Source organism: Pseudochaenichthys georgianus, unplaced genomic scaffold (genome assembly GCF_902827115.2).
Source record: "Pseudochaenichthys georgianus unplaced genomic scaffold, fPseGeo1.2 scaffold_180_arrow_ctg1, whole genome shotgun sequence".
Lineage (NCBI taxonomy): Eukaryota > Metazoa > Chordata > Actinopteri > Perciformes > Channichthyidae > Pseudochaenichthys > Pseudochaenichthys georgianus.
The window spans coordinates 1,019,559-1,038,332 of NW_027262575.1; the positions used below are offsets into that span (position 1 = coordinate 1,019,559).

General features: G+C 42.6%; 1 protein-coding gene across 1 annotated transcript in view; it reads left to right on the plus strand.

The window, feature by feature from the left end:
* Positions 1 to 18,573, plus strand: part of LOC117441581 (zinc finger protein 721-like) — a 39,688-nt gene extending 21,115 nt beyond the window's left edge. The window contains exons 2-5 of the mRNA XM_071202238.1: positions 2,866 to 3,939; positions 10,971 to 12,902; positions 13,831 to 14,223; positions 16,551 to 18,573. Of these exons, the coding sequence (XP_071058339.1) occupies positions 3,018 to 3,939; positions 10,971 to 12,902; positions 13,831 to 14,223; positions 16,551 to 17,767 (4,464 nt within the window). The 5' untranslated portion in view covers positions 2,866 to 3,017 and the 3' untranslated portion in view covers positions 17,768 to 18,573. The remainder of the gene's footprint in view (positions 1 to 2,865; positions 3,940 to 10,970; positions 12,903 to 13,830; positions 14,224 to 16,550) is intronic.
* The last annotated feature ends 201 nt before the right edge of the window (positions 18,574 to 18,774 follow it).

Here is an 18,774-nt window from a genome sequence, read left to right on the forward strand (position 1 = left end):
TAAAGCCTTTGACTGCATCCCATAATATTGTTGGGTCCTCGACTGAACCTATATTTAAGTCAAGAAATTCTTCCGATTGTGTCAGGAATTGTTCTTTATATTTTCCATTTCCTAGTAAAGTGGAACTGAGGCGCCATCTAGTGGCGCGCTTGGATAAATTGCCTAGAGTCGCACAACAGAGTACTCCCTTGTGGTCTGAGAGGGCCATAGGAAGCAACATTACATTATCGACTTTCTGGAAAAGTTGTGGAGAGGTAAAAAGATAATCTATCCTAGAAAAAGATTTGTGTCTGGCTGAGAAAAATGAATAATATTTAACCTGTGGGTTAAAAGCTTGCCACATGTCCACTAGTGCCAAACTCCCGGCCCAAGACTGCAGCGCGGCAGTAGCCGACTCCTGTTCTCTAGAGGCTGTTAAACTTGACCGTTCATTTGAATTCCATACTGCGTTCATGTCCGCACCCACCATGATATCATACTCGGTTAATTCTAGCATTTTTTTAGTTAAGGTATTATAAAAATCCTTATCAAATGTATTTGGGGCATAAGCAGAAATAAGAGCCACCTTTCTCCCATAAACTTCCACCCTGGCAATCGTTATCCTCCCTGCAGTGTCTGCCCACATGTCCAGCACCTTAACGTTCAAATTACGATACAATGGCTACTCCTTTGGTTTTGGAGTAAGCTGAAGAGGATGCAATAGTTTGATAGATTTTATTAGCAATACGGCCTACAAGTTTCTTGTAGGAAAGCCAGAAAAGTTACGGTGATGTAACATAGTCAAAACACTAGCTCGCTTGCAAGGTGCATTCAACCCATCACAGTTCCACACAAGAATAGATAAGTCACCCATTGGGCTGCACTGCTCTGGAAGATGTCAACAATAAGCTGAGTGGAATGTCAGATGATAAACAACCATATTTACTAAACCTGTAAACGAGACCAAAATAAAATGAAGTCCCTCCCCACATAAGCAATCCAAGAGCATGTAAGCGTTTCCCATAACTGGACAAAGACAAAAACAAGACAATCCCCCATACATTTCCCTGGTAACAAAAACAAGATGATAAAGAAAAATAAATATTAAAGATGATACTTAAAATAACTAAACAGTACATTAAACGGATATTCCTAAATTGATCCGTGACCTGATTGGATATGGGGCTGCAAAAGGATTATACATACCCTTCAACCCAGTACTTAAAGCTTACTAAACCATTGTTAACAGTAAGCTTAGGTATTAGAAGAAATGAGAGCAAATTTATTACGTGGTGTGGGATCCAAAAATCAAGCAGTAGGCTCGCAAGTTAGTCTGATCAGCCAAACAATGATAAACAACTATCCGTCCCCAGATGAGTCCAGCGTCAGACACAAACAAATAAAAAGAAGCCTGCAGAAATAATCCAAAACTCTGTAAGAGATTCCAGTCCACACAAAGCCATGTCCATTTAGTCCAAAACAGCGACGCTATGTAGTCCAACAAGTTCCAAAAGAACGCTATTCGCCATCAGACGAGCGCCCAGGTCCCGGTTGGTGCAACCTGCACTCCTGGTCGGGAGACGATGAAGTCTTCGGCATGTCCCAGGGAATGAAATGTCTTAACTTGACCAGCTCCCTTGACTTTCAGTGTAGCGGGGTAAAGGAGGAAACATTTCACCCCATTGCCTGGGAGAAAGCCTGACGACGTTTAACATTGTAGCTGCTGTAGTCAGGGGAGAAGCAAATCCTCCGTCCATCAATCGTGAGCGGGGCTTTCTTTGCGGCACGGAGTATGTCTTGGCGGGTGGTATAACGGAGAACGTTGAAAATCAGAGTGTGGGTAGCATCTACCTGCTTCTTCCTGTCGTTAGACCCTTCAAGTCATTCTGCTAGCCCAGTTATACGGACATTGCATCTTCTGCTCCGGTCCTCCATGTCCAGCGTAGCCACGTGGGTGGCTAGCATACCCGAATTGTTCACCACATCTAACCGTATCTTGCCCATCTCTGCCTTAATGGTGCCGATGCTTTCACTCTGTACCACCAAGTCCATTTGGATAGAAGTCAATTTCTCCTCCGTCTCCCTCCCCATCTGTTGGAGTTGGTCGAAGCGCGAATCCAGATAACCTCATTGCTTCTCAAGCACTGTGTTGGCTAATGCCTCCATGTCAGACTTCCCCCTCGTCTCGGGACCCTTTTTAGGCGGCGATTTAGACATTGCCTTCGATCAGACACTCATAGAGGCTAAAATATATTAAAAAAGAGTTGTCTCAACGGTATACATTTACAGAATTAGCATCACTGGGTTGAGCGAGTTTAACCTATGCTGCCATCTTGTCCAGCTGATCACGTGACTTCCCCATGGAAGCTTTCTTAAAAGTGTAACAGCATTTAATTAAAAGTTGATGCGATGATACACAAATGAAAATATGCCATTATACCCACAGTGTTAATTGACCCCGACAGTTGTTTAGAACAGGATGGCATTTTATCACAGCATAATTAAAATGTATCTCCGGTAGAACTCTGACCAGGCATTATTAGCTCTGCCTCCTCTTTGTTTGTTTTTTCAAGCTAAGGACCCAAAATCCGCATTTCTCTAACAGCTGGAATAGAGGGATATGAGGGATGTCTAAAATGCATGATCTGTTTGTATGTTGAGCAAAGTGTATAGTATGTCACATTTAAATATTGTTAATTGGTTTTAATAGTTTTAAAAGAGTTTTGTTTTAAATAGTTGTCATAATCCTATTTTATTTTGTTTTGCTGAGATGCTTCTTTCTGTCTTTTTATGCTCCACATATACTGAAGCAAATTCCTCGTATGTGTAAACCTACTTGGTAAATATAACCGATTCTGATGAATATGTGTTTCCTGTTTCCTGCAGACATCCATTAGCTGGTGGTGGTTAAAGAAGAGTTTCCCCCTCAGCAGCAGGAGTGGAGTTCCATTCCATCTTTTAAACAAGGAAGACATTTAAAGGAGCACATTAAAATCCACACAGGAGAGAAGCCATTCAGCTGCTCAGTCTGTGAGAAAATGTTTGCAGGGAGAGGAAGTTTCAATCGGCACATTGCAATACACAGAGAGAAACCATTCAGCTGCTCAGTCTGTGAGAAAATGTTTCCAGGGAGAGGAAGTTTAAATCGGCACATGGGAAGCCACATTGGAGATAATTCATTCAGCTGCTCAATTTGTAAGAAATCTTTTGCAGGGAGAGGAGTTTTAAATATGCACATGTTAATACACACAGGAGAGAAACCATTCAGCTGCTCAGTCTGTAAGAAATCTTTTGCAGGGAGAGGAAGTTTAAATCGGCACTTGAGAGTCCACACAGGAGAGAAACCATTCAGCTGCTCAGTCTGTAAGAAATCTTTTGCAGGGAGTGGTAGTATAAATATGCACATGTTAATACACACAGGAGAGAAACCATTCAGCTGCTCAGTCTGTAAGAAATCTTTTGCAGGAAGAGGAAGTTTAAATCGGCACTTGAGAGTCCACACAGGAGAGAAACCATTCAGCTGCTCAGTCTGTAAGAAATCTTTTGCAGGGAGTGGAAGTTTAAATATCCACATGTTAATACACACAGGAGAGAAACCATTCAGCTGCTCAGTCTGTAAGAAATCTTTTGCAGGGAGAGGAACTTTAAAGTGCCATATTAGAATCCACACAAAAGAGAAACCATACAGTTGCAGTGTTTGTGGCAAAAGATTCACCTGGAGTCGTCAGGTCAAAATCCATAAGTGTGTTGGTCGTCAGTCCTTACAGCTTCATCAAACTCAGACTGAGGAGAACAGAGAGGCAGAGCCTCCAGCAAGCAGCTCAACTGAACACATGAAAACAGAAGCTGATGGAGAGGACTGTGGAGGACCAGAACCAGCCAGGAACTCGGATCCAGAGAGATATTTACAGCCAGAGACTGAGGACAACAAAAAGGATGAGATATTCTGTTCATTTTCAGGTTAGTATTAGTATGTTCTCTTCACTGGGACATGTATGGGAGTAGTTTTGTTTCATAAAGATAAAGCAACACTTTCTCAGAATCAAGCAAAAATTAAGAGTTTAAGAAAAAAAAACCCGAGTCAAGCTAAATTAATTTAATTTCAAAAATAAAACTATAAGTTGCAAATAAATCATTTGTGTAATCATGTAAACGATAAGTATTTTTCTTTGTTTTAACATAGGTGTTTATTTTCAGTTCTCTTTGCTTCTTTCTCAATGATCAGACTTTTGCTCTCGCTGCAGCTCTTCTCGTTTGCACTCCTTCATTTTATGTTTTCGATTTTGACACAAACGTCCCAGGTGCGCAGGGTGTCCCCCCATTGGCTACTCAGTTTTTGAGTGACAGTCCACTACAACACAGATCATACAGTCCAACTCATGCAGCAAACTCCGGAGTCCACTCTGCCACGTTAGTGTCGGTGTCTCCTGGGGAGTTTCATGAACATATCGGACTTCTCTTATGGATTGCTGTGCATTAGACTTGTGTTCTGTAGTTTATACTTTATTCCAACTTTAAATATTTTAATACCTGCTGCTGTTAAATTATTTGCCAATTTGGGATCGATAAAGTGTCTATTTATTTTATAGATATAAAAAAAAAACACATCTATGAATTTGCAAGCTAAAGGTGATACACAATACAGTGTGCGAAAAAGTAGATCTTTCAATTGACAGTGTCCGTCAATTGAAGTGACGTTTTTCGCCCTGATTTATTGACAAATTATTGATAATTTCAGTTGAAAAAAGGCAGAACTCATTCGCAAATTGTACGTGTCCGCCATTGTTTGTTTAGAAATGTAGTTTCGGTTCTGCTTGTCGATTCCTAAGGAAATGCATCTCGCCGCTTTCTGTACAGTTAACGGGGCGGGCGGAGCGGAGCGGGAAATGTAGCACAGTGGCAGGGTTGGGAAGCAAAACTCGGTTCCGAGTAGGAACAAATAACAATTGTCCGGTACCGGGATTAATAAGAGTTGTGAGGACAGGAAGCGAGGCCGAGCCCCGCGGACTGCAGCTCTCTCATATGCTCCGTATCAGCTGATCGCTGCACGGTGCAGCTCAGCGTCTCAATCTCTCTCTCTCTCTCTCTCTCTTTCTACACACAGCAGATCCGCTGCCCGTTTAACAGCCGCATCTTTGTCAAACTTTCTTATTTTCTTTCTGTAACACGTAATGAAGGTTATTAATCGTTTTAGCTCATGTGTTGTTAATATTGACCGCCATTTCCTTTATGAAGTAAAGCAGCCAGGGAGGCTGTGTCTGTGTGTCTTTTTCCTCGCGCTGTCCTCACATCCCCGGACCCCCAGACTCGGAGGAGCACAGGGATGTCAGTATTGTTTATGAAGCAGGGTATAGAAAGTACATTATTGAAATGAAAATTCTATTTATTTACTTTTACAAACAGTGAGCAGCTGGGCAGCTGCTCACGGTTTGTAAAAGTAAATAAATGCTTGCAAGCGTCTTTGAGTTGTAGAAAAGCGCTACGCCTATAGGCTATAAATATAATGTATTATTATTATTAGGTTATATATGTCCTATGTGTTGGACATGTGTGGTTGGACTGTGTCTCACAGGCAGGTTGCAGTGTAACATCAGAGGAAACTGGGCCAATTGTACATTCTCAAACTGCACCACTTAGAACTAACTAAACAATGCAGAGATTATTTTTATATAATTGTATTCAATAACCGTAAGAAATTCAACAGTATGAAGTGATTTGTAAATAGGAATACAGATTTGACTTAATGTTTTCATAAATATATTTTTCTCCCAGTTTGTCATGGGACTTATTTTTACTCTCTCAAAGAACCGGAATCGAGAACCGAAAATAACCGGAATCGAAAAGCAGAACCGGAATCGTTAAAATCCAAACGATACCCAACCCTATGTGTGATGCAGTAAAATCTTACCGCTCACTTACGTTGAGCGGTGTCGTAAAAACCGTGGGAAAATGTAAAATACGATGACGAAGAAGAAGATTCCAGTGGCCCCAATTTTTGTCCATTCTGGACAAGTGGAAAATGTATTCGGACAAGTAAATTGCCAAACTCACTTGTCCATGGACAAGTACTCTCTAAAAACTTTTTCTCACACTGCAATATAAACTGTATACTGTTATTTTTTCAGAGACATGTTACAAAAGCATATATTGCTATGGTTAGGTCAAACAATTAAACACTGCTTTAATTTAACAAATTCTACAATATAAAAGTGGCATATTTGCTTTATTAAACAGACCAGACCTCGGCTGCACACCAACACAATTAGGAACATGCTCACATCTTACTATGTTGGTCTGAAGAGCTGAAGCATTCATACAAAATGGATCAAAACTGTGTTGTCTTATTCTATATCCTGTGAGAAAATGATATACATTTAGCATTAAAAACTCAACATACTATTCCTAGCCTGAGGAAGATATGAATAATCAACAGATTTGAATGGAATCTCCAACATTTTCATGTAGAATAAAGACAAAAGAGTGATTATACAAATTACATTTATTGAAATTTGAACCAGAAGATGAAGTCTCAAAGAATGTTTTAAATAAAAGGACATAAAACCAAAAGGTGGATAATAATAAAATCTATTAAATGTATATGTAAAGACATTTGGTCAAATGAAATGACACTGAGCCAGTGATAACAACAACGCCCAGCGTGGATGAAGCTGGTGCAGGTCTTTCTTCATGCCCCCTTCCCTCCATGCTGTCCCCTCAGAGGAAGTGGTGAAACGGGATAAGACCTCTGGACACCACGCTGTCTCAATGAGAGGAACATAAATGTTTTAGGAAATGAAAAATATGAAGTTAACAAATAAAACACAGCTCAAGGACATGGACGGTAGGTTTTCCTACAAAGTTAACCCCCCCCCCCACCGCCCCCGTTGACGTTCGCGATACAGAGGGCTTCATCAAATAACTCGAGTGGAGCCAGAAGTTGTACCAAACACTGACTCCAGGTACTCATCTGAGTACCTCACTGAGAAAGTTATGTGCATCCCTGCTTATACTTGCATATCTAAACAGAATATTGAAAGCCTGTTGGTAGAGTCAGGAACACAAGTACGTTTGAGTGTGTGCACCAGTGTCTGAACGCTCACTCACTGCTAGCTATGTAGCTAACAGTCCCTGCTGTTACATTACATGTTACTTATTAGACACTTTTATCCAAAGCGACTTACATACTCAATATGGGCAATCCCCACAGGAGCAATTTGGGGTGAAGTGTCTTGCCCAGGGACACAACGACATGCTGACTGCAGTGGGGTTTGAACCTGTGACTCCCTGATCCCATGATTACACAAATGATTTGTTTGCAACTTATAGTTTCATTTTTGAAATTACATTTATTTAGCTTGACTCCGTTTTGTTTGATTCTGAGAAAGTGTTGCTTTATCTTTATGATACAAAACTAATCCCATAGAATAGAGGGATATGAGGGATTTCTAAAATGCATGATCTGTTTGTATTTGAGCAAAACACATCATAGACATGATTTTATATATTCGTATATATCTGAGACCCATAATACATGCCTTGAAATATCATTATAGGTGCACTTTAAAGGCTGCTAAAAAACAGATATATAATGTATTCCATTTATACAGTTTTTTCTTTTGTTAAAATAAATGACACATTTCCTGTCATTATGAAATATAATTGTAGAAAAAATCACATCTCAAAACATTATTTTGCACTATTTCATCTGTTTTATTTGTTTGTGTCCTATATATATATATTCATGTTGCTCTGTTGGAGGAGCTTGTGACAATTTGTTTTACCATATAAACCTATTCTGCACCTACCTGGGTTTTAAGAGAGTCCAATACCCTATGTGACTGTTCAGTCTCATAAAACATTACATTATTACATCACATTACATTGTATTTAGCTGACGCTTTTATCCAAAGCGACTTACAATAAGTGCATTCGACCAACAAAATACAAACTTGAAGAAAACAGAAACATATAAGTACATCAGGTTTCATAGAGCTAAAACATTTCAAGTGCTACTCAACTGGCTTTAGATAAGCCAGTCCTTTATTAGTATACAAGTGCTTTGTTAATAGTTCTATCGCTCGAAGTGGAGTCGAAAGAGATGAGTTTTCAGTGTGCGCCGGAAGATGTGTAAGCTATCTGCTGTCCTGATTTCAATGGGGAGCTCATTCCACCATTTTGGAGCCAGGATAGCAAACCGACGTGTTTTTTCTGATGGGAACTTGGGTCCCCCTCGCGATGAGGGTGCAGCGAGCCGTTTGGTTGATGCAGAGCGGAGTGCACGCGTTGGAGTGTATGGTTTAACCATGTCCTGGATGTAGGAAGGGCCAGATCCATTTGCAGCATGGTACGCAAGTACCAGTGTAAGTTGATTCTAGCAGTTACCGGAAGCCAGTGAAGGGAGTGGAGGAGCGGCGTGGTGTGGGAGAATTTAGGAAGGTTGAAGACCAGACGAGCCGCTGCATTCTGGATGAGCTGCAGAGGTTGGATGGCACATGCAGGTAGACCAGCCAGGAGGGAGTTGCAGTAGTCTAGGCGTGAGATGACGAGAGCCTGGACCAGAACCTGCGTCACTTTCTGGGTCAGCTGGGGACGTATCCTCCTGATGTTGTGATGTCGTGTATCTACAGCAGCGAATTGTTGTAGCGATGTTTGCAGTGAAGGACAGGTTGTTATCTAGGATCACACCCAGATTCCTTGCAGTCTGAGTCGGGGAAACAATAGAGGTGCCGATTGTTAGGTCAAGAGTGGGACAATCTTTTCCCGGAAGGAAAATCAGTTCAGTCTTGTCAAGGTTGAGCTTGAGGTGGTGAGCAGACATCCACCGAGAGATGTGTGCGACGACCTGGGTATCTGAGCGGGGAAAGGACAGAATTAATTGGGTGTCGTCAGCGTAGCAGTGGTATGAAAAACCATGCGGGCTAATGACAGACCCGAGCGAGTTTGTGTACAGGGAGAAGAGGAGGGGACCAAGAACAGAGCCCTGAGGGACCCCTGTAGTTAATTGACAAGGGTCGGACTCCGACCCTCTCCAAGTAACCCTGTAGGTGCGGTCTTTGAGGTATGAGCTGAGGAGGGAAAGTGCAGAGCCTGAAACTCCAAGTTCTTGGAGAGTGCGAAGGAGGATCTGATGGTTCACCGTGACAGATCCAGAAGGGTGATGACAGAGGAGAGGGAGGCTGCTTTAGCCGTGTGCAGTTCCTCAGTGACAGCAAGGAGGGAAGTTTCTGTGGAGTGACCTGCCTTGAACCCAGACTGGTGCGGATCCAGAAGGTTGTTCTGATGGAGATAACAGGAGAGTTGTTTAAAGACAGCGCGTTCAAGTCTTTTAGACAGGAACGGGAGGAGAGAGACAGGCCTGTAATTTATAACATCAGACGGGTTGAGAGTGGGTTTCTTCAGGAGAGGGTTTACTCTCGCCTCCTTGAGACTGTTTGGAAAGTGACCAGAAGTTAGAGAAGTGTTGATGAAATGGGTGAGAAACGGTAGAATATCAGGAGCGATAGTCTGAAGGAGGTTTGAAGGGATAGGGTCCAGACGACAGGTGGTAGGACGGGCAGAGGTAATGAGGGTAAGAACCTCACTTGGAGAGAGAAGGGAGAAGGAGGTTAGTGTGTGGGTGAAAGGAGGGTCTGGTGACCCAGCGGTGAGTAAAGGTGAGTCAGAAAAAGAAGAGCGAATATCATCAACCTTTTTTTCAAAGTGGTTAAAAAAGTCGCTTGACAGAAGGGAGGGGGGGGAAGGGGCTTTGGGGGGGGTCCAAGAGGGTGGAGAAGATAGAAAATAGTTTTTTGGAAGAGGAAGATTGGATCTTATCTTGAAAGAAAGTGCTTTTTGCCTGAGAGATCGAAGCAGAGAAAGAGGAGAGGAGAGCCTGATAGGTTAGGAGGTCGTCATGGTGTTTGGATTTCCACCGTTTCCACTCTGCTGCCCGAAGGATGGTTCTATTAGCACGCAGTGCGTCATTTAGCCAGGGAGCAGGAGGGGACTGACGAGCCTGCCGAGATGTGAGAAGACAAGAGAGAGTCCAGAGAGGATGAAATCGTAGAGAAGAGAGTTTCTGCAGCAGAGTTTGGAGGCAGAAGTTGGAACGAGTCAGAGGAAGGGAGGGCTGAGAGCACTGATGAGACAAGGGGAGAGGGAACGAAGGTTACGGCGGACAGGTGCAGAGTTAGAAGAGATTAGTTTATTATGTTTGGAAATGGGTAGAGAGAATGAAATGAAGAAGTAATCAGATGTGTGGAGTGGGTTTACAGAGAGGTTTGAAGTAGTGCAGTTCCTTGAGAATATGAGATCAAGGACATTGCCAGCTTTATGAGTTGGTGGGGATGGAGAAAGTGAGAAAGCAAAGGTGGTTAAAAGAGATGTTAGTTCAGATATCTTCCCTGTCTGGAGGTTGAAGTACAGCGGGAGGGCCAGTTTCAGGGATGTGTGAGAGGAGATTATCTAATCCCTCCAAGAAGTCCCCCAAGGCGCCTGGTGGACGGTAGAGAACAACAATGGTTCATTGTATAGGATGGGTTACTGTGACGGCATGGAATTCAAAGGTGGACGGAGTGAAGTTAGGTAGCTTGAAGAGGGAAAAGCTCCAGATGGGAGAGAGCAGGAGACCAGTGCCACCTCCTCTGGGTGTATGGGAGAAGGAATATGTCTTTCCTCTTCCAGTGACTTTTATCCACCCCATAATAACATTATAGTAATGCACACCATGGCAACAACACTGTTCTTTTTAACATTGTAAATCCTGCACATGCTGCACATCTATTCTGCACAGTTCTCTACTTTAAATATTGTTAATTGGTTTTAATAGTTTTAAAATAGTTTTGTTTTACATAGCTGTCATAATCCTATTTGTAAGTTATTTTGTTTTGCTAAGATGCTTCTTTCTGTGTCTTTTTATGCTCCACATATACTAAAGCAAATTCCTCTTATGTGTAAACCTACTTGGTAAATATAACCGATTCTGATGAATATGTGTTTCCTGTTTCCTGCAGACATCCAGCAGCTGGTGGTGGTTAAAGAAGAGGTTCCCCCTGAGCAGCAGGAGTTGAGTTCCAGTCTGGACCAGGAGGACCCAGAGCACCCCCCACACATTAAAGAGGAACAGGAAGAACTCTGGAGCAGTCAGGAGGGAGAGCAGCTCCAAGGGCTGGAGGAGGCTGATATCACCAAGCCCACATTCACTCCTGTCCCTGTGAAAAGTGAAGATGATGAAGAGAAACCTCAGTCCTCTCAGCTTCATCAAAGACAAACTGAACACCTGGAAACAGAAGCTGATGGAGAGGACTGTGGAGGACCAGGACCAGCCAGGAACTCAGATCCAGAGAGACATTTACAACCAGAGACTGAGGACAACCGTGGAGACTCTTCTGAACCTGACACTGAAGACAGTGCTGATTGGAAGAAGACCAGAGAACCAGTTTCAAACTCTCAGAGAAATAAACGAAACTCTGTCAGTGATTCAAGACTTTGTGCAGGAGAGAAACCATTCATCTGCTCAGTCTGTAAGAAAGCTTTTACAAAGAGAGCACATTTAAAGGAGCACATGAGAAACCACACAGGAGAGAAACCATTCAGCTGCTCCGTCTGTGAAAATACATTTGCACGGAAAAGATATTTAACTGTGCACATGAGAAGCCATACAGGAGAGAAACCTTTCAGTTGCACGGTCTGTAAGAAATCTTTTGCAGTGAGAGGACGTTTAAAGTCCCACATGAGAATACACACAGGAGAGAAACCATTCAATTGCTTAGTCTGTGAAACATCTTTTAAACGGAGAGAAAGTTTAAAGAGCCACATGAGGATACACACAGGAGAGAAACCATTCAGCTGCAGTATTTGTGACAAAAAGTTCGCCTGGAGTCAAAAGTTCAAAAGACATAAGTGCATTGGTCGTCAGTCCTCACAGCTTCATCAAACTCAAACTGAGGAGAACCGAGAGGTTGAGCCTCCTGCAAGCAGCTCAGCTGACCACATAGAAACAGAAGCTGATGGAGAGGACTGTGGAGGACCAGAACCAGCCAGGAATTCAGATCCAGAGAGACATTTACAACCTGAGACGGATGACAACCCTGGAGACTCTTCTGAACCTGACACTGAAGACAGGGCTGATTGGAAGAAGACCAGAGAACCAGGTTCAAACTCTCAGAGAAATAAACAAGAAACTGTCAGTGATTCAAGTCGTAGTGCCGGAGAGAAACCATTCAGCTGCTCAGTCTGTAAGAAAGCTTTTACACAGAGAGCACATTTAAAGGAGCACATGAGAAACCACACAGGAGAGAAACCATTCAGCTGCTCAGTCTGTGAGAATACATTTGCACGGAAAGGATACTTAAATGTGCACATGAGAAGCCATACAGGAGAGAAACCATTCAGCTGCTCAGTCTGTAAGAAATCTTTTGCAGTGAGAGGAAGTTTAAAGGCCCACATGAGAATACACACAGGAGAGAAACCATTCAGTTGCTTGGTCTGTGATACCTCTTTTAAACGGAGAGAAAGTTTAAACGCCCACTTGAGGATACACACAGGAGAGAAACCATTCAGCTGCTTATTCTGTGATACAGTTTTTAAGCGGAGGGACAGTTTAAAGGGCCACATGAGGATACACACAGGAGAGAAACCATTCAGCTGCAGTATTTGTGACAAAAAGTTCACCTTGAGTCAACAGGTCAAAAGACATAAGTGTGTTGATCGTCAGTCCTCACAGCTTCATCAAACTGAGAAGAACAGAGAGGCAGAGCCTCAAGCCAGCAGCTCAGCTGAACACATGGAAACAGATGCTGATGGAGAGGACTGTGGAGGACCAGAACCAGCCAGGAACTCAGATCCAGAGAGACAATTGCATCCAGTGACTGAGGACAATCCTGGAGACTCTTCTGAACCTGTGACTGAAGACAGGGCTGATTGGAAGAAGACCAGAGAACCAGGTTCAAACTCTCAGAGAAATAAACAAGAAACTGTCAGTGATTCAAGACATAGTGCAGGAGAGAAACCATTCAGCTACTCAGTCTGTAAGAATTAGTTTTTACTCCAAATGCTTACCTTTTTCTAAAATACAATTATTATTTTTTTAATCTCAATTCTGGCCTTTGCAGAAAACCTCAGAATTTTGATTCTTTGTTAAAATCAATACATTCTGACATTATTTTCTCAAAAATTCAGAAACATTTCCTCAAAATCCAGCTTTTAGAAAGTCAGCATTTTGTGAACAATTATTTGGAGCAAAATGTGTTATGAGATATGGAGAAAAAAGTCAGTTTTGATTTGAAGAAAAAGTCAAAACTGAGGTTTTCTGCAAATGCCAGAATTTAGAGATTTTCGGAAACATTTTTGCATTTTAGAAAAAGGTCAGCATTTGGAGAAAAAAGTCATTATTCTGAGCTTCCATAAAAAAAGTCAGAATTCTGAGAAACAAAGTCAGGATGTTGAGATTATCATTAAAGTCAGAATTTGGAGAATTATTATTGTAGAGATTCTATGTATTGTCGAGAGGAAGATGAGGCACACGAGACCCAACAATGCAGACAAGCTGAAGGCCGCTAGTGAAGCAACCTGGGCTTCCCTTCACACCTCAGCAGTGCCGCAGACTGATAGTCTCCATGCCACGCCGCATTGATGCCGTTATTCATGCTAAAGGAGTCCAACCTCGTACTGACAGCAGGAACATTAACATACTTTTCAGAAGGCCAGCACTTCTATATAAACAAATTGGGCGGAACTTAGCAAAACCATAGGCAAGCATTTAAAATAAGGAATGGATAGGGGCTGCAAAGTTAAAGAAGTGTTAATAGTGTTTAGATTTTAAATTCTAATACTCTACAGTTTCTCTGAATATGTGTTTTCTGTTTCCTGCAGTCGTCCAGCAGCTGGTAGTGGTTAAAGAAGAGGTTTCCCCTGAGCAGCAGGAGTGGAGCTCCAGTCTGGACCAGGAGGGCCCAGAGCCCCCCCCACACATTAAAGAGGAACAGGCGGAACTCTGGAGCAGTCAGGAGGGAGAGCACCTTCAAGTGCTGGAGGAGGCTGATATCATCAAGTTCACATTCACTCCTGTCCCTGTGAAGAGTGAAGATGATGAAGAGAAACCTCAGTCCTCTCAGCTTCATCAAAGACAAACTAAACACCTGGAAACAGAAGCTGATGGAGAGGACTGTGGAGGACCAGGACCAGCCAGGAGCTCAGATCCAGAGAGACATTTACAACCAGAGACTGAGGACAACAACAAGGATGACATATTCTGTTCATTTTCAGGTTGGTATTAGCATATTGTCTTCACTGGGACATGTCTCCATGCTTTAATGTTGAAAAATACCTTTATTTTTGTCATACTGCCTCTTTTCACCCTCTGTCTGAAACCAGAGCCCAGTCTGCTCTGGATGGTTAGCTGGCCGGCTCTGTTGTGATTGGTTGACCGATTTGAGATGTCCCGCCCCTTAGCCTATCATGTACAACGTGTTGTTCTTCCCCCATGTCAAATCAATCAGGATACTTTTCAGAGGGGAAATGTACGTTGTTACAACAGAAAAGAGCCAAAGGCAGCTTAATGTTACGTAGAAGCATGCATACAAAAGTATTAAAGTAACAAATAAAAAAAAGAGAAAAATAAGTTACACAACTTACAAAACACACGTCCTGTAACAGTTCTGAGGATTTAGCAGCCAGGTATATATTGCACAGTTTGCACATAGTCTGATCGCTGCAGGAAGGAAGGACCTGCGGTATCTCTCCGTGAGACAGCGGGGGTGCAGCAGCCTGTCGCTGAAGGAGCTGCACAGTGCAGACAGGGTAAACAATGTCCTCCCCAGAACATTAAATGTTGGATTTCATTTTCTGATCCTGCAGACACCTGCTACACGGGGCGGAAGTCCTGCAGCATATGAGTCCCCCCTTCAGCAGCAGCTCATCACAGAGGAGAGGAGACGCTCCCCCCCCCCCCCCTCCAAATGACTTTAAAGTTACGGAAGAGTAACAGTTATATTCCTTTAAAGGGGACCTATCATGGAAAATGCACTTCTGTACGTCTTTTATACATGAATATGTGTCCCCGGTGTGTCAGGGAACTCACCAAGTGTCAGAAAACACAACCCTCTCTCTTTTCCTCCATACCTAAATCTCTAAAAATGGGGCTGCAACACACTGATTCAGATTTGAATTTTTCTGACGTCATTAAATGGGTACGCCGCCTATATGGGCAACTCTCCACCAATCAGGGGAATGTGGGGTTGGGCCACGGCCATTGCCACTCGAAAGTGCTGGAGAACATAGGCCTGTAAGTGTCAATGTAGTCTGCCACAAAAGCAGCGAAGAGGACTTTCCGCGCATGGTTGCCATGGTTGCCCTTCTCTTTATTCTCCGCTGTGGACTCTTTTTCTCCCTCCCGAGGCAAGCGTTTGCGCCTCCTGCTGTAATTCAATGCAATCCCTCCCTGTCGAGGCCAGCACTGTAATTCTCTCCGGTAGGCCACCAGTAGATGACAAACACCCACCTGTCCGCCTCTTCCAATGGACGAGGAGACCGTGCAGCAGAGTTTCAGTTAGATTTTTATTTGCCGGTCAACATGTCCGTTAAAGTTTGAATCTTCCGGACAAAATTAGAAAAGTGCTGGTCAAAGGTCTTCTTTGTTATTTATTGAGCTTTAAAACAAATGAATAATGACTCTATATAATAATATAAGAATAAAACATGGGGGGCGGAGCTTCTCTTTTCCTCCCCCTCTTCTGAGAGCCCAGCAGCTGATCTCAGAGCACACTATCTTCTCCTGCAGGGGGGCGTGGTCAGCTGCAAATTATTTGCATTAAAGCTATGTCACAGAATCGGCCCCTGCAAAAACAGGACTGGAAAAGAGCAAATAGAGCTAAATGAGACATGGCTAAAATGCATGATCTGTTTGGTATTTTGAAAAAAACTTCAGACATATTTTATATAGGTATGGCCCTACAATATATTCTTCAAATATAGCATGATAGGTCCACTTTAAAATGATGCCTTGACTTCAGATTTATTAGCAATAATTTTTTTATCTTGACGTGTAAGGTTGAAAACTTTTATGTAGACAATGTTTGATTAAATTGTTAATGTCAAGACATTTGATGAATGGAATTAACTTTAGCTATGTTGCTAGTTTATTCACTCAAGTTAAACCAACTTGTAGCGCTGCAGTGTAAGTAAGAAACGACTTGGTCTAGTAGAGCCCTGTTCATTTTAGTGTTTTTATTTTATTATATACACCTCAGAAAAAATACAGAGGGCTGGAACTCGTTGAGTTTAATGGGGGGTAAGGCCATGACTGCACTTAATTTGACTGACCGCTCTAGTTACTCTTCTAAATCATTCATATCTCTATTTAGAACTGCCTTAAAAACACAAAAGGCAATCCGGGTCCCAAGCTGTATCCACATGTGATTTTAGGGGTACAAAACATAACATGTTGGTGCATGAATGTAAAAAGATATTAGCCATAGGTATTTATGATATTAATTAGGAATATAAAAATAAGGGGTTCAAAGCGGGGCTTTGAGCGGTGACGTAATGAACACAACAGCTGTTCTCTGTAACGTCTCTGTGTGTGTTTCCTGCAGACGTCCAGCGGCTGGTGGTGGTTAAAGAAGAGGTTCCCCCTGAGCAGCAAGAGTGGAGCTCCAGTCTGGACCAGGAGGACCCAGAGCCCCCCCCACACATTAAAGAGGAACAGGAGGAACTCTGGAGCAGTCCGGAGGGAGCTTCAAGGAGAGAGCTTCAAGGGCTGGAGGAGGCTGATATCACCAAGTTCACATTCACTCCTGTCCCTGTGAAGAGTGAAGATGATGAAGAGAAACCTCAGTCCTCTCAGCTGCATCAAAGACGAACTGAACACTTGGAAACAGAAGCTGATGAAGAGGACTGTGGAGGACCAGAACCAGCCAGGAACTCAGATCCAGAGAGACATTTACAACCAGAGACTGAGGACAACCCTAGAGACTCTTCTGAACCTGACACTGAAGACAGGGCTGATTGGAAGGAGACCAGAGAACCAGGTTCAAACTCTCAGAGAAATAAACAAGACCCTGTCAGTGAATCAAGACGTAGTGCAGGAGAGAAACCATTCAGCTGCTCGGTCTGTAAAAAAGCTTTTACACAGAGAGCACATTTAAAGGAGCACATGAGAAACCACACAGGAGAGAAACCATTCAGCTGCTCAGTCTGTGAGAATACATTTGCACGGAAAGGGTATTTAAGTGTGCACATGAGAAGCCATACAGGAGAGAAACCATTCAGCTGCTCAGTCTGTAAGAAATCTTTTGCAGTGAGAGGAAGTTTAAATGACCACATGAGAATACACACAGGAGAGAAACCATTCAGTTGCTCAGTCTGTGATAGATCTTTTAAACGGAGTGAAAATTTAAAGGGCCACATGAGGATACACACAGGAGAGAAACCATTCAGTTGCTTAGTCTGTGATACATCTTTTAAACGGAGAGAAAGTTTAAAGGGCCACATGAGGATACACAGAGGAGAGAAACCATTCAGCTGCAGTATGTGTGACAAAAAGTTCACCTGGAGTCAAAACGTCAAAAGCCATAAGTGTGTTGGTCGTCAGTCCTCACAGCTTCATCAAACTCAAACAGAGGAGAACAGAGAGGCAGAGCCTCCAGCCAGCAGCTCAGCTGAACACATGGAAACAGAAGCTGATGGAAAGGACTGTGGAGGACCAGAACCAGCCAGGAACTCAGATCCAGAGAGACATGTACAACCAGAGACTGAGGACAACCTTGGAGACTTTTCTGAACCTGACACTGAAGACAAGGATTATTGTTAGGTTTAAACTCTTTGAGTAATTCCCGGTAAGTTGTATATAATGCGATAACTTGACTGTTTGTGTTAAAAACTGTTGGTCCAAGTAAAGAGAAGACTGTGGAGGGCCAGAACTGGCAACATTTACAACCAGAGACTGAGGAGTTTTCCATATTGGGTTATATAATTAAAACAAAAGTTAATATAATCAAATATAATTTTGTAGAATCCACAATGTAAAATGCATGATATTTCACGAAGCTCTATACTTATATTCTAAATGTACATGGTTTGGTAAACTGACATGAAAGAGTGTAAGGTCTGATATAGTTTATCACTAAAGGTGTCACTATTCAGCAGAGGGAAGACACCCTTACTCTCACAGCAGGAGTCCCCTGACTCAATGGGATATTACTGTAAGCTTTAGTTTAGTCTTTGACGCAAGTCTGGACACGTCCAGTCTCACACCTGGAAGCAATGACTATCTCCACATACATGTGTCTGTTGGTGTGTATTTGCTTCTGCTTCTGTTGGTATGATATAAAAGCTGCAGCTGAGAGAGGAAAAAAGGTCTTAGGGTTCTTAACTGGGAATCTCTCCCTATATTTTATTGACCCGCTGCCATCATGAGGAAATTCCTCTGAAGATATGCAGGGAGTTTTAACAAAAAGGAAAACATGTTAACTGGTAAATGAATCATTAATACCAGAGAGTAAGACATTGTATAACTGTCACATTGTAACCAGATAAAGTAACAAATGGTGTTAGAGTGTGGACCATTTATTCAAATAAAACCATCCCACCCATTTGGACTGTGGTAACCTAAATGAATTATGCGCTGTCCTCTCCTGATTTAGGGTAAGATTGCACGACTGCCACACTCACACTTAGGTAGGGTCACACCTCATTACAGATACTAGAATCCTCCGGGATCGCTGCAACAAAATGTTGGAGATCTTCAACCAGTCTGATGTTGCCAGTGCACTCTTCTTTGATGTGGCTTCTCTTTGGATAACTGCACTTAAACTCACA